This window comes from Loxodonta africana, chromosome 11 (genome assembly GCF_030014295.1).
Source record: "Loxodonta africana isolate mLoxAfr1 chromosome 11, mLoxAfr1.hap2, whole genome shotgun sequence".
Classification (NCBI taxonomy): domain Eukaryota; kingdom Metazoa; phylum Chordata; class Mammalia; order Proboscidea; family Elephantidae; genus Loxodonta; species Loxodonta africana.
In genome coordinates, this window is record NC_087352.1 from 19,308,563 (window position 1) to 19,319,648 (window position 11,086).

The following is an 11,086-nucleotide window of genomic DNA, read 5'->3' on the forward strand; positions in this document are numbered from 1 at the left end:
ATAAACACCATACAAAAAGAAATCCATTGCACCACATGAATAGTTTTTATATATTTTTTTAAATATCTTTATTTCACCTTGAGTCTTAAAACATTTGCATTGAGTATTATGTAAACTAACATTTATTTCTCTCAGGACATTAAGGATAACTTTCTATTGTATTCAGACTTTCAATATTGCTACTCATAAATTAGCTGTCCATCTAACTGTGGTCTTTTCAACATAATCTGCCCCTCCCCCCAGCTAATCTTAAGAATTTCCCTTAGTCATTGTTTTTCATTGGTGCTCTTCAGTTTTTCTGAAAGAACAGAAGCTAGGAGATCTAAAAGGAAACTGCTGCAATTAACATGAAATATAGGTGACTGGTGAGAAATGAGGTTGGAAAGGTCTGCATGGACAAGATAATGTAGTCTTGAATAGAAAGTTGAAGGACAGGAACTTAATTTGGGTGAGTCATGGAAGAGTTTTGAGATGGAAGTGACACAGACAGCTCGTGCTATGGTCTCTGGGATTTACCCCTCCAAGGCTTAGGAAAAATTGTCAGCATAAATTTTTCATTCAGGGAATAAACAGCTAGCATTCACTGACCACATGCTCTGTATCAGGACTTTCATGAGCTGTTTCATATGTACTCTTTCATGGTAATCTGGTTACCTGTTGCCATCAAGCCAATCCCAACTCATGGTGATACCAAGTGTGCAGAATAGAACTCCACCCCATAGGGTTTTCAAGGCTGTGAACTTTTGGAAGTGGATTGCCAGAGCTTTCTTCCAAGGTGCCTCTGGGTGGATTTGAATCACCTATCTTTTGGTTAGTAATCAAACACTTAATCATTTGCTCCATCCAGGGACTCCAAATAACCTGGTTATATAAAGCTTATTTTCCTGCTTTACAGGGAAGTAAAGTGAGGCACAGAGATACATTGTGACTTGCTCAATAAGTGACATAGATGGATTTGAACTCAGGTCTCTTGGACAGAAATCCACACATGCCAGAGCGTTCATATAATCCATCACCAAGAAGCCCATTCAGTTTTAAAGAATCAAAACCTGAGAGAGACCATGTACTTTCCACTCAAGGCTGTGGCTTTGAGCACTTTCTCATTTGTGTATCTTTATCTCTGCATATTCAGTGTCGATATCCTCCTGTTCCTGCAGCCTCAGCTTCTTAAAGTCCAGAAACGCATAGTGGAGCTCTTGTTTCTCTCTTGAGACAGGGCCAGCCCCAGCAGGGTCTCTCTGGTCTGAAGGGATGCCTACCTGGAACTGGTGCTGGTGTCCCTGAGGGTAAGGAAGAGAATGGATTCAGATGAAGGCAGTGGGGTCTAGGATAAAGTAGCCAAGGACTAGAAAGAAATTGGGACTGATGAAACTTTTGTCATTTATCTATTCACTTATTCAAAAATACCTAATAATTCAGATTGGCCAGCTCTTAGTGAGTTCTCATACTAATCACATTATATTCTCAAAAAATGCTGTAGAGAGGATAGTCTTATTGTGGTCATCTTACAAATAAAAAAAACTGAGGCTAAGAGAGTTTATACACATTGCTTCAAGACACACACATATATGAATGCACCATGGAGTCCAGAGTCAAAACCAGTTTTTTCCAACTTCAGAGCCTGCCATCTTATAAATTGCCTGGTAGTGTGCTCAGTGTTGGATGTAAAGTGATGATGAAAGTAGACATAGTTGCTGATATTGTGCAGCTGATGGCTTTTTAGGAGAGGCAGTTATTAAATACATAGAAAATAAATGCATTTCAAGTTGTAAGTTTGTGATGGGAGATATTTGAAACATAAATCAGGGGTAGGGGTGGCATAACTGGTTCCTGGACAGGTACAAGAAGACAGAGACCAAGCCCTGCAGTGAAGGTGACAATCAGACACCCTCATCTATATTTGTCCATCCCTCAGTACCTTACAGAAGAATTGATAGAAACTCTGGTGAAAGAGCTTCAAAAAAATCTATACAGTGATTTCCTTGAGTGAATATTTAGCTCTGCATGCATACTATGAGATGCCATAAATCAGTAGGAAAAAACATGCTATTTGAGAAAGAACAATTATGGGGAAAATAGAGTAAAGGTTAATATAAACTCACCTAACAAAGCTTTTTCTAAAAGCTTTGAACGGGTCAAGATGATCCACAAATAAATTAACTGCCTGCCAGTGGAAAGCTCAACACTCATTAAAGGAATACTAGAATATCCAGATAATCAACAATATAACAAAATGTCCAGCATTCTTCCAAAAATTACTAAATATGCAAAGAAGCTACAAAATGTAAGCCATGACAAGGGGAGAAGCAGTCAATAGAAACAGGCCCCAGCATTTCAGAAATGGTGGAATTTGAAGGCAAAATTTTTAAAACAGCTATTAATAAATATGTTCAAGGAATAAACAGCAGCAGAAGCTCCATATCTAAAACAAAACAAAAGAGCTCCATATAGAAATCATGAAATTAGACACCCACTTCATGCAATCAATACAGACAAATCAACCCTAGAATAACTAAGACCTAAATTATCTAAATGTCAAAAGCAAAAAATTTTAAGTTTCTGTATACAATATAGGTGAATATGTTTCTAATCTTAGAGCAGGAAATATTCTCTTCAAAAAGGCACAAAAATCACTCAATAGAAAAGGTTTAATTAATATTACTGAATCAAAATTGAAGGCTTAGGTTCAGCAATTCACCTTAAGAAAAGCAAAATGATGAGCTACACACTGGAAAAATTTACTTATAATACACATAAAATAAGCTGGTATTAAAACTATATAATGACTTCCTACAGATTAGTAAGGAAAGGACAATCTACCAACAGAAAAAACGGGCAATAGCAGTAAACAGGCATTCCGCAGAAGAGGTAGATATTTATGTATTCCTGACTCCATAAAAATTCATAAATAAAAGCAAAACATTTAGTAATTAGAAAAGTGTAAATGAAGACCTCAATGTGCTATCCCAGTTTTATTAGCAACAATTAGAGGGCCGGGGAATCAAGCGTTGAAAAGGATGTGAATCAACAAAATCCTTAGAAATAGTTGGTGGGAATGTATATTGATTGGTCCACCACTTTGGAAAACCACTGGGCATTACCTTGTTAAGACGGACATTTTTTTACTGTGATCTAGCATTTCGATTCTTAGGTATATGACCAAGAAACTCCTGCTTATGATTGCACTGAGATATGAAATAATGTTCATAACAGCCACACCTGGAAATAATCTAAATGATCATCAACATGTGCCTAAATACATAAATTGAGTTGTACTAACATGATATATTTATTATATGGCAATAAGAATTAATGAACTACATCTACATATAACAATGTGGATGGATCTTAATAATGTAACCTGGTCCCAAAAGACTACATTGAGCATAATGCCTTTTTAGAAAGTGTGCAATAAGCAAATTTGATCAAAATATTCCCTTTTGCCGTCGAGTTGATTCCAAATCATAGTGACCCTGTAACACCGAGTAGAACTGCCCCATATAGCTTCCAAGGAGCACCTGGTGGATTTGAACTGCTGTCCTTTTGGTTAGAAGCTGGAGCTTTTAGCCACTATGCCACCAGGATTTCCAATCAATATATTGCTTAGGTGTAAATCCATGAGTTGGGGTAGAAGAGGAGAGGTAACAGCTATGGAATGAGAAACAGAATTCAGGATAGAGGCCACTCAATATGGAGGTAGCCAGAGGGTTGGGAAGAGAAGAAACACACAGGTAAATGTAAGCTATCATCAGCATTCTTATTCTTGGATTGAGTAAAGGGCTAATGGCTTATATTATAAAAGAAAAATGAAAGAAAGAAAACAGAAGAGGTCCATGAGTAGATGAATCATAACAGAATATCATGAACCAAGCATCACTGCTGATTTTAATGACTGATGTAATTGACCTGGAAACCCTGGTGGCATAGCGGTTAAGTGCTATGGCTGCTAACCAAAAGTTGGAAGTTTGAATCCACCAGGAGCTCCTCGGAAACCCTATGGGGCAGTTCTACTCTGCCGTATAGGGTAGCTATGAGTCAGAATTGATGGCAACGGGCAAGGTAAGGTAAGGTAATTGACATGAGATGAATTAAATATACACATGTAACTATGAGAAGGGGCCCTAGTGGCACAGTGGTTAAGAGTTTGGCTGCTAACCAAAAGGTCAGCAGTTCAAATTCACTAGCCGTTCTTGGAAACCCTATGGTGAAGTTCTACTCTGTCCTATAGGGTTCCTATGAGTCAAAATAGAGTCAATGACACTGGGTGTTTCCTCACCTACGAGGAGGAGCCCTGGTGGCAAAATGGTTAAGTACTCAGTTGCTAACCAAAAGGCTGGAGGCTCCAATCCACCCAGCGGGTCTGCAGGACAAACACCTGGCGGTCAGCTCCCATAAAGATTATAGCCTAGAAAACCCTATGGGGAAGTTCTACTGTCACATTGGGTTGCTACGAGTTGAAATTAACTTGATGGCATCCTACAACAACAACACATATAATAGGTGATGGGAACAGGGTGCATTGAGGGAGACCGACAGAAGCCTGTATCAGACCTAGCCCTTGCTCTCGGGGAGACCCTACCATGCTGGGGTCAGGCCTGTGTTTGCAATTATGACATGGTGAACCTCACAAAACAGGGATGGACCCTGGGACGTAAGGTCACAGAGGAGAGGTAACAGCATCTTGCTGGGAGGAGGTTGGTCATGGTTTTCACAGGGAAAGGATAATATGTCATTTGTATCTTGAATAACGAGCATGATTTTTGCCAGTAGAAGTAGTGACCTAGTTAGTGGCAAATCCCGAGGAGGGGACATTGTCACTGCAATGAAGAACAGTGAGGTTGAGCACAACACAAAGGCATGGAGGGAAGGAAACAGATTGGAAAGGGCATGATACCATACCAAAGGATTTTGCATCTTCTCCAACCGCAAGGAGCTAGCAGAGACACCTAAACCATCCAAATGATGGAGGGACTAAACAATAATTATTTCTGAAAGATTTTTCCAGTGGCCTGTGTTGTGAAGAGATGGGGGCAATAACGTGAGGTGGGCTGAGGGATCCAGGAGAGAGTTGATGAAACTTCAGTGAGAATAGGAGTAAGATAAGGTGAAGGAGATCAGTCTGACTTCTATCTGGAAAGAAGGATAGACAGAATTTGATGATTTATAGGCTCCAAGGAATGAGACTAAAATGAAAACAACTCCCCGGTCTCCAGATGTGGGACTCTTTGGTGGAGAATGCTAAGTGTTGAATGCTAGTAAGGAAGGGCCTAAGGGTGGTGTCCAAATGGGATAATGCTGAATGGGGAGGTTTCCCTATCACTCACCCAAGATCCTGAACCCAAGACCAGGTTCATATCATTCATGGCTTCCACTGTCTTAGCTGCTTTCTTCCTCTGAGTCTTCACTCTGAGGGAAAAGCCCAGGGCTTTTCAGCCTTGCTATTTGGGACCTGGAGTAGGTAGACCAACCCCCCATTCCCTATGAAGAACATGGAAATGGTGACTGGGTTAGATGAAGGAGGGTCTAGTCTCCAGGTGCTCCTCCTAGCCCAAAAGCTGGACTAGAAGTTGGGAAGAGACCCCACATTGGTCCATCTGATTACAGGTGGAAGTCTCCTGACTTCCCAATGACTCCAGGTTGCTCCAGCTCAGGCTTTCCGAGATTATACAACCTGCATAACCTCTCCAGCCAAGGTGGCTTCTTCCACCCCAGGAGCCCACTCACTCTCACCTGAAGATAAGGAAAAGACAGAGACAAAGCAAGGCCATGCCACCAGCTCCTCCAGCAGCTCCCAGGGCTTCTGAACATGACCTGGGTTCTGGTTTCCCTACAGATAATTCGAAGTTCAATTAAATGCCAATCCCAACGCATGGCATCCTCCCAGCCAGCAATTAGTGTTTCTGATGCCCACCCAGGACTCAGTAACTTGGCATCCCTTTGCTCTTTATATCCTGAGCAGCCTCTTCATAACATACCACACATCCCCACCAGCCAAAGGACTAAGGGTCTTATCCCCAGACACTCCTGTCTTGGCCTTGGGTGCCTCTCCTCCAAGCTCCATGTCTCTAGGGATGAGACTCCTTTTCCTTTGAAGACCCTTAATCTGGCAGCGGCAGGACAGTGATGCTCTGGGGTCCATGGATATTCTGAGCCTCACGGCAGAGTCTGAGGCCAAGGCTGAGCCCAGCACTGAGGCTCAGGTGCTGTTGGCCTAGGGCCCAGAGGAGCTCAAGGTGACTGTGAAGGAGGTGTTGTTGCTATTCTTCTTCACCATCCCGTCCCCAACCCTCCAGTGCAAGGAGGGGGCCAGCTAGGTGTGGACAGAGCAGCTATAGCACAGACCCTCGGCCTCCCCGGAGCAGAAGGGACCGAGAAGCTGTGGGGGATCTGTGGGGAGGAAGGAGAGGGCTCAGCAGGGGACCTCTTGTGTCTCTAATACCATGGAGTCCTTCCTCAGCTGCCTCCAAACTCACAGTGAACAGAGACATTCAGAAGAACATGCTGGGAGCCCAGCTGGTTTTGAGCTTGGCAGGTGAACACTCCTTCTTCTCCAGTCCCTGCTTGAGGCAGCTCCATGTATCCAGTGTTGGAGATGAGGGAGGTGTTCAGGGTTGGGGACTCTCGGAACCATCTCAGCTCTGCAGGGGGATTGCTGTCAGCAACACAGACCAGATGCAGGGACTGGCCCTCCAGGATGGGAAGAGATGAGGCATTTCCAAGGATTTTGAGGGCTTTGAGAGAGAGAGAGAAATACGGAAAGAGAGAAAAAGAAACATGGAGAGAGAAAAAAATATGGAGAGAGAGAGAGACATGAAGAGAGATGAAGACAGAGAGATATATGGAGAGAGAGGTAGAGAGAGATATGGGGAAAGATAGAGAAAGAGTGAGCGCTATGGGACACTGACAGCCCTGTCCTCTTCTCTCTGCCAGGGTCAACCCTGGTGTCCCTCTCTTCCTGTGGTGTCCACACTAACCCATGGGGAGGCCTCAGGCCTTCAGGAGAGGCCCAGATAATTTTCCTAGGGTTTTCCCAGCTGTCTGAGTGATGGAAGACAAAGGGCCTCAAACAGGGATACAGTAAACAAATGCAGTTATTGGGCCAAGCAAGAACTTAAGGAACATCAGGAGAAGGAAAAACATCAGAGAAGAGGGTGAAGTAAGAGGAATAGGACAGCTTCCATTGGAATTGGCGAAACAGAGTTGTGGGTGAGCAAAAGGTGACTTCCAGGAGTTGACAGGAATGGGGGCTTTCTCCCTCTGCTCTCCTTACATCTGGCCTGGTTAGCTGGTGTTAAGGATTGAATTGTGTCCCCCCAAAATATGTGTTGTAAATTCTAACCTGCGCCTGTGGTTATAATTCCATTTATGAACAAGTTATGTTTGTTATAATGAGGCAGGAATAGGTTATAATAACGAGGATTAGGTTATATTTGTTATGTTAATGAGGCTGGATTAGCATATATCTTGGGTCAAACTCTTTTGAGATATAAAAGAGATTAAACAAGCAAGCTAAGTAGCAGAGATGGGCAAGAGAGATGCCAAGTCACATGAAGATCACCCAGGAGCATTAAGTTCAAAGAGAAAAAGGCATAAGCAGAACCAAGCAGAGAGAGAAAGACTTCCCCCAGAGCCAGCATCCTGAATTTGGATTTCTAGCCTCAAACTGGTAGAAAATAAATTTTTGTTTGTTAAAGCCACCCACTTGCAGTGTTTCTGTTATAGCATCACTAGGTAACTAAGACAGCTGGTTTCTCATACCCCACACAGTCCTTGGTTATTTGGAGCTCTGAGACCTAAGGTCTGTCCTGAGCTGACAGAGGCTCATCTTCCACCCCAGCTCTGGAGAGGAATGGTTCTTTCCTACCTGTGCTGTTTCCTTGGAAGACTGTGATGACCATGTTCTGTGGAGCATCTGGGACAGAAGATGTGGCAGCCGTGGTGAGAAGTGCGTGGGCATTGGGCTTTTCCCTCAGAAGCCATGGAAACAGGTAAGGAGGTTCTTTCCTGCTTGGCTACCTGGTCCCAGTTGCCAAGCCCTGGCGCAGCCCCACCATGGCCCCACACCCTCAGCAACCCAGGCGTCCCCACCCAGTGCTCACAGGAGACATTGAGGTGGATGGTCCTCTTCACAGTCACACCAACTGCAGGGAGGGTCACCTGACAGGTTAGGCTGGCTCCATGGTCCTGGGGTCTTGGGGAGAGGGTGAGTACTGAGGAGAGGTGGGTCTTGGGGCCCAAGGAAGTTAGGGCGGCTGAGTTCCAGGAGAAGATGGGGGGCGTCCCCTGCTCACAGGCCCAGGGTACACTGCAAGTCAGATTCCTGGGGCAGCCAGACTCCAGAATTCCTGGGATCTGGATGCTTGGTAACTGAGTCAGGGCTGGGGAGGAGAGAGGGGAGATGAGAGCCCCTCAGCATGTTGTCAGTCAGCCCCAGGGTCTTGTTCTGACTCTCTCCACCCCCACGAGGAGCAGAGCCATCTCTTTTCTACTTCTGGTGTACTACACCTTTTCTTTCGCCCCTACCATACCTGTCACCTTCAGTAAGAATGTTTTATCTTCATATCTCTGAAAGAAACTTTCCACTCGAAGGAAGTACATCCCATTGTCCGCCATGTTGGCATCTCTGATGCTCAGGGAGCAGTTGTTGACCCCGGAATCCCTGAGGAGGAGGAACCGGCCCTGGGTCCTTTCCTGCACCTTCTGTCCTGGTTGGTTTGTGGCCACTGGAAGATCACGGTGTATATTCGCCCCTGACTGGAACCAAGACATAGGGAGGTATCCAAAGGAACCCCTAGAGTAGAGAAATTTACAGGGCACAAAGACACACAGACCCTCCTGCACTGTAACAGATATCTGTGGTTTCATCTTGGTTCTCCAACTCTGTGTCAGGGACCCTGGGAGAGGGAAAAACTCAGCTTCAAGCTCTAGAACCAGCCCTGGGTGGAATCCCTCACCCCCTCAGTGTACTCACCTCTCCATAGCAGGGGCAGCAGTAGGAGCAGTGGCAGCATCTCTGGCCCCTGCCTAAGACAGTCCGCCTTCCAGTCCTTCTGAAAGTGAAAGGAAAGCTGTAGATAAAGGAAGGCAGAGGAAGTCTGGGGAGGAAGACAGTGGTGATAACAAAACAAAACAAAACAAAAATGCAGAAGGGAAACTTTAGACTCAGCAGAGATTGGTTGTTGAGATTATGCAATTCCATTTCTACACTTTACAGATGAAACCCTGAGGGTCATAGGAGGCAAGAGGCTTGCCCTTGGTAAGTAAGGCAGCAAGGAAAGACAACAGCCCCCATGTCATGCTTCCTGGTCTTGAGCATGGTGGTCTCTTCTGAAGAAGCAGATATCACCTGGCCAGACTCCTGGGAGTCACAGCCTGCCAGGGGTGGGACTCCCGAGGCCTGTCTGAGCATCAGAGGGATAGGGAAGGATTTAGATGTAGTAAGGGAAGCAATGCTTCAATCATTTCATTCATTCATTAACAAATTAGGGGCTTATTATCACCTGAATTGTTTTCCCCAAAAAGATATCTTGAACCCCTAACCCCTGTTCCCTGAGAAGGTGATCTTGTTTGGAAATAGGGTCTTTGAAGATGTTATCAGTTAAATTCGCATGAGTTCATACTGGAGTAGGGTGGGTCCTAATCCAGTCTGAGTGGTGTCCATATGAAAAAGCAGAAGAGACATGGAGAGACACAGAGGGAAGATGACCATGTGAAGATGGAGGCAGAAACTGAAGTGATATATCTACGAGCCAAGAAACGCCAAAGATAGCCAGCCATCACCAGAATCTAGGAGACGGGCATGGAACAGATTCTCTCTCAGGGCCTCAGAAGGAATCAAAATGGCTGACGCCTTGATTATGGACACCCATCATCCACAACTGTGAGACATCACATTCCTGTTGTTTTAATCCACCTGTTTGTTGAGCTTTGTTATGGCAGCCCTAGGAAACTAATACCTCCTCTCTCTAGGGCTTTTTCTTGGGGCTCCTCACTACTCGTCATATTCAGAGACAGTGTCATATATTTGAAACTATATTTCACAAAATGTCTCTCCATCTTAAAGGAATATGCCCCACTTTCCCACATTGTAGAAAATCTGACATTCAGAGAGAATAATTGTGGGTCTTTGTGTTGCTAAGTGGGCTTCATGTGCTCCAGATACTCTCTTCCATAATTGTTTGATGTTTAAGTCAAAATTGTGTTAAAGAAACCTAATGAAGGTGATAACTGAATACAATGTGTGGTCCTGGATTCCTTATTGGTTTGGACAAATGCTATAAAGGATATTTGGAGGTCCATTGGATAAATCTGAGTATGTGTGAATATGGACAGAGGATTAGATGTTTACTAAGATGGAAAGTTCAAAGTCATTAACTGAAAAAAAAAAAAAACAGGTTACAAAACCATATGTGCTAGGTGATCACATTTTTTAAAAAGTCTATTGGGTTTCTGAAAAACAAAGAAAACATCTAAAGGGATATGCACTAGGGTATTAACAGTAGTGATCTTTGAGTGTCGAGAATATGTTTTGTTGTTGTTGCTGGCACACAGCTTCTATTTTTATACACTGCATGTCTCTGTAATAAAAATAACCCGTTACCATCATGTCAATTCTGACTCACGGTGATCCCACGGATTATAGAGTAGGAAGACTGTTCCATAGGGTTTTCCTGGCTGTAATATTTTTGGAAGTAGATTTCCAGGCATTTCTTCTGTGCTGCAGCTGGGTGGGTTTAATCCTCCAACCTTTAGGTTATTAGTCAAAACCAAACTGCACCATCCAGGGACCTTCGTAATAAGCTATTGCCAATAAAGTAACTGATCACCATCGTTTACATTTCAAGCAATTCCACTCTTCCAGGTTTTGACATGATCTGTTTGTGGTCACAGGGGATTATGGTGTCTCTTGGCCACCTCCACAACCTGAAGGTGTAGAATGGGTTAAAGTCAGTGTAGAAAACCCAAGGATGGAGCTGGAGAATGGGCAGGTAGAGGATGTGCAGACCCTCTTTTGCCATCACTGACTGAAGGAGGCACAGATTGTATCTGCACAGTCCTCCAGGGACCACTGAGGAAGACAGAAGCT

General features: G+C 44.0%; 1 protein-coding gene across 5 annotated transcripts; it reads right to left on the reverse strand.

The window, feature by feature from the left end:
* Window positions 1–40: 40 nt before the first annotated feature.
* Window positions 41–9,214, reverse strand: LOC100664629 (sialic acid-binding Ig-like lectin 6). 5 transcript variants are annotated; one of them, XM_010586985.3, is made up of 8 exons: window positions 8,972–9,214; window positions 8,529–8,754; window positions 8,100–8,378; window positions 7,865–7,912; window positions 6,474–6,731; window positions 5,731–5,827; window positions 5,325–5,406; window positions 41–1,280 (listed from the first exon to the last, which is right to left on the reverse strand). In XM_010586985.3, exons 1-8 carry the CDS (start codon window positions 9,197–9,199, stop codon window positions 1,101–1,103), a joined length of 1,398 nt encoding a protein of 465 aa, XP_010585287.2. In that variant the 5' UTR covers window positions 9,200–9,214; the 3' UTR covers window positions 41–1,100. The 5 variants fall into 5 exon arrangements, 3 of the variants coding, with proteins under 3 accessions (XP_010585287.2, XP_023399118.1, XP_064150191.1); XM_023543350.2 differs by having other exon boundaries at window positions 8,529–8,894; window positions 8,972–9,103; XR_010323381.1 differs by lacking the exons at window positions 41–1,280; window positions 5,731–5,827 and adding an exon at window positions 5,976–6,387.
* Window positions 9,215–11,086: the final 1,872 nt, after the last annotated feature.

Excerpts from the sequence above, each read along its gene's own strand:
- LOC100664629 (XM_010586985.3), bottom strand. The coding sequence starts at position 9,199 with ATGGAATTGCATAATCTCAACAACCAATCTCTGCTGAGTCTAAAGTTT. Across the intron at positions 8,755-8,971 it reads GCTGCCCCTGCTATGGAGAG|TCAGGGGCGAATATACACCG; the intron begins GTGAGTACACTG and ends TCTTGGTTCCAG. Across the intron at positions 6,732-7,864 it reads CTTCCAAGGAAACAGCACAG|CCCTCAAAATCCTTGGAAAT; the intron begins GTAGGAAAGAAC and ends TCTCTCTCAAAG.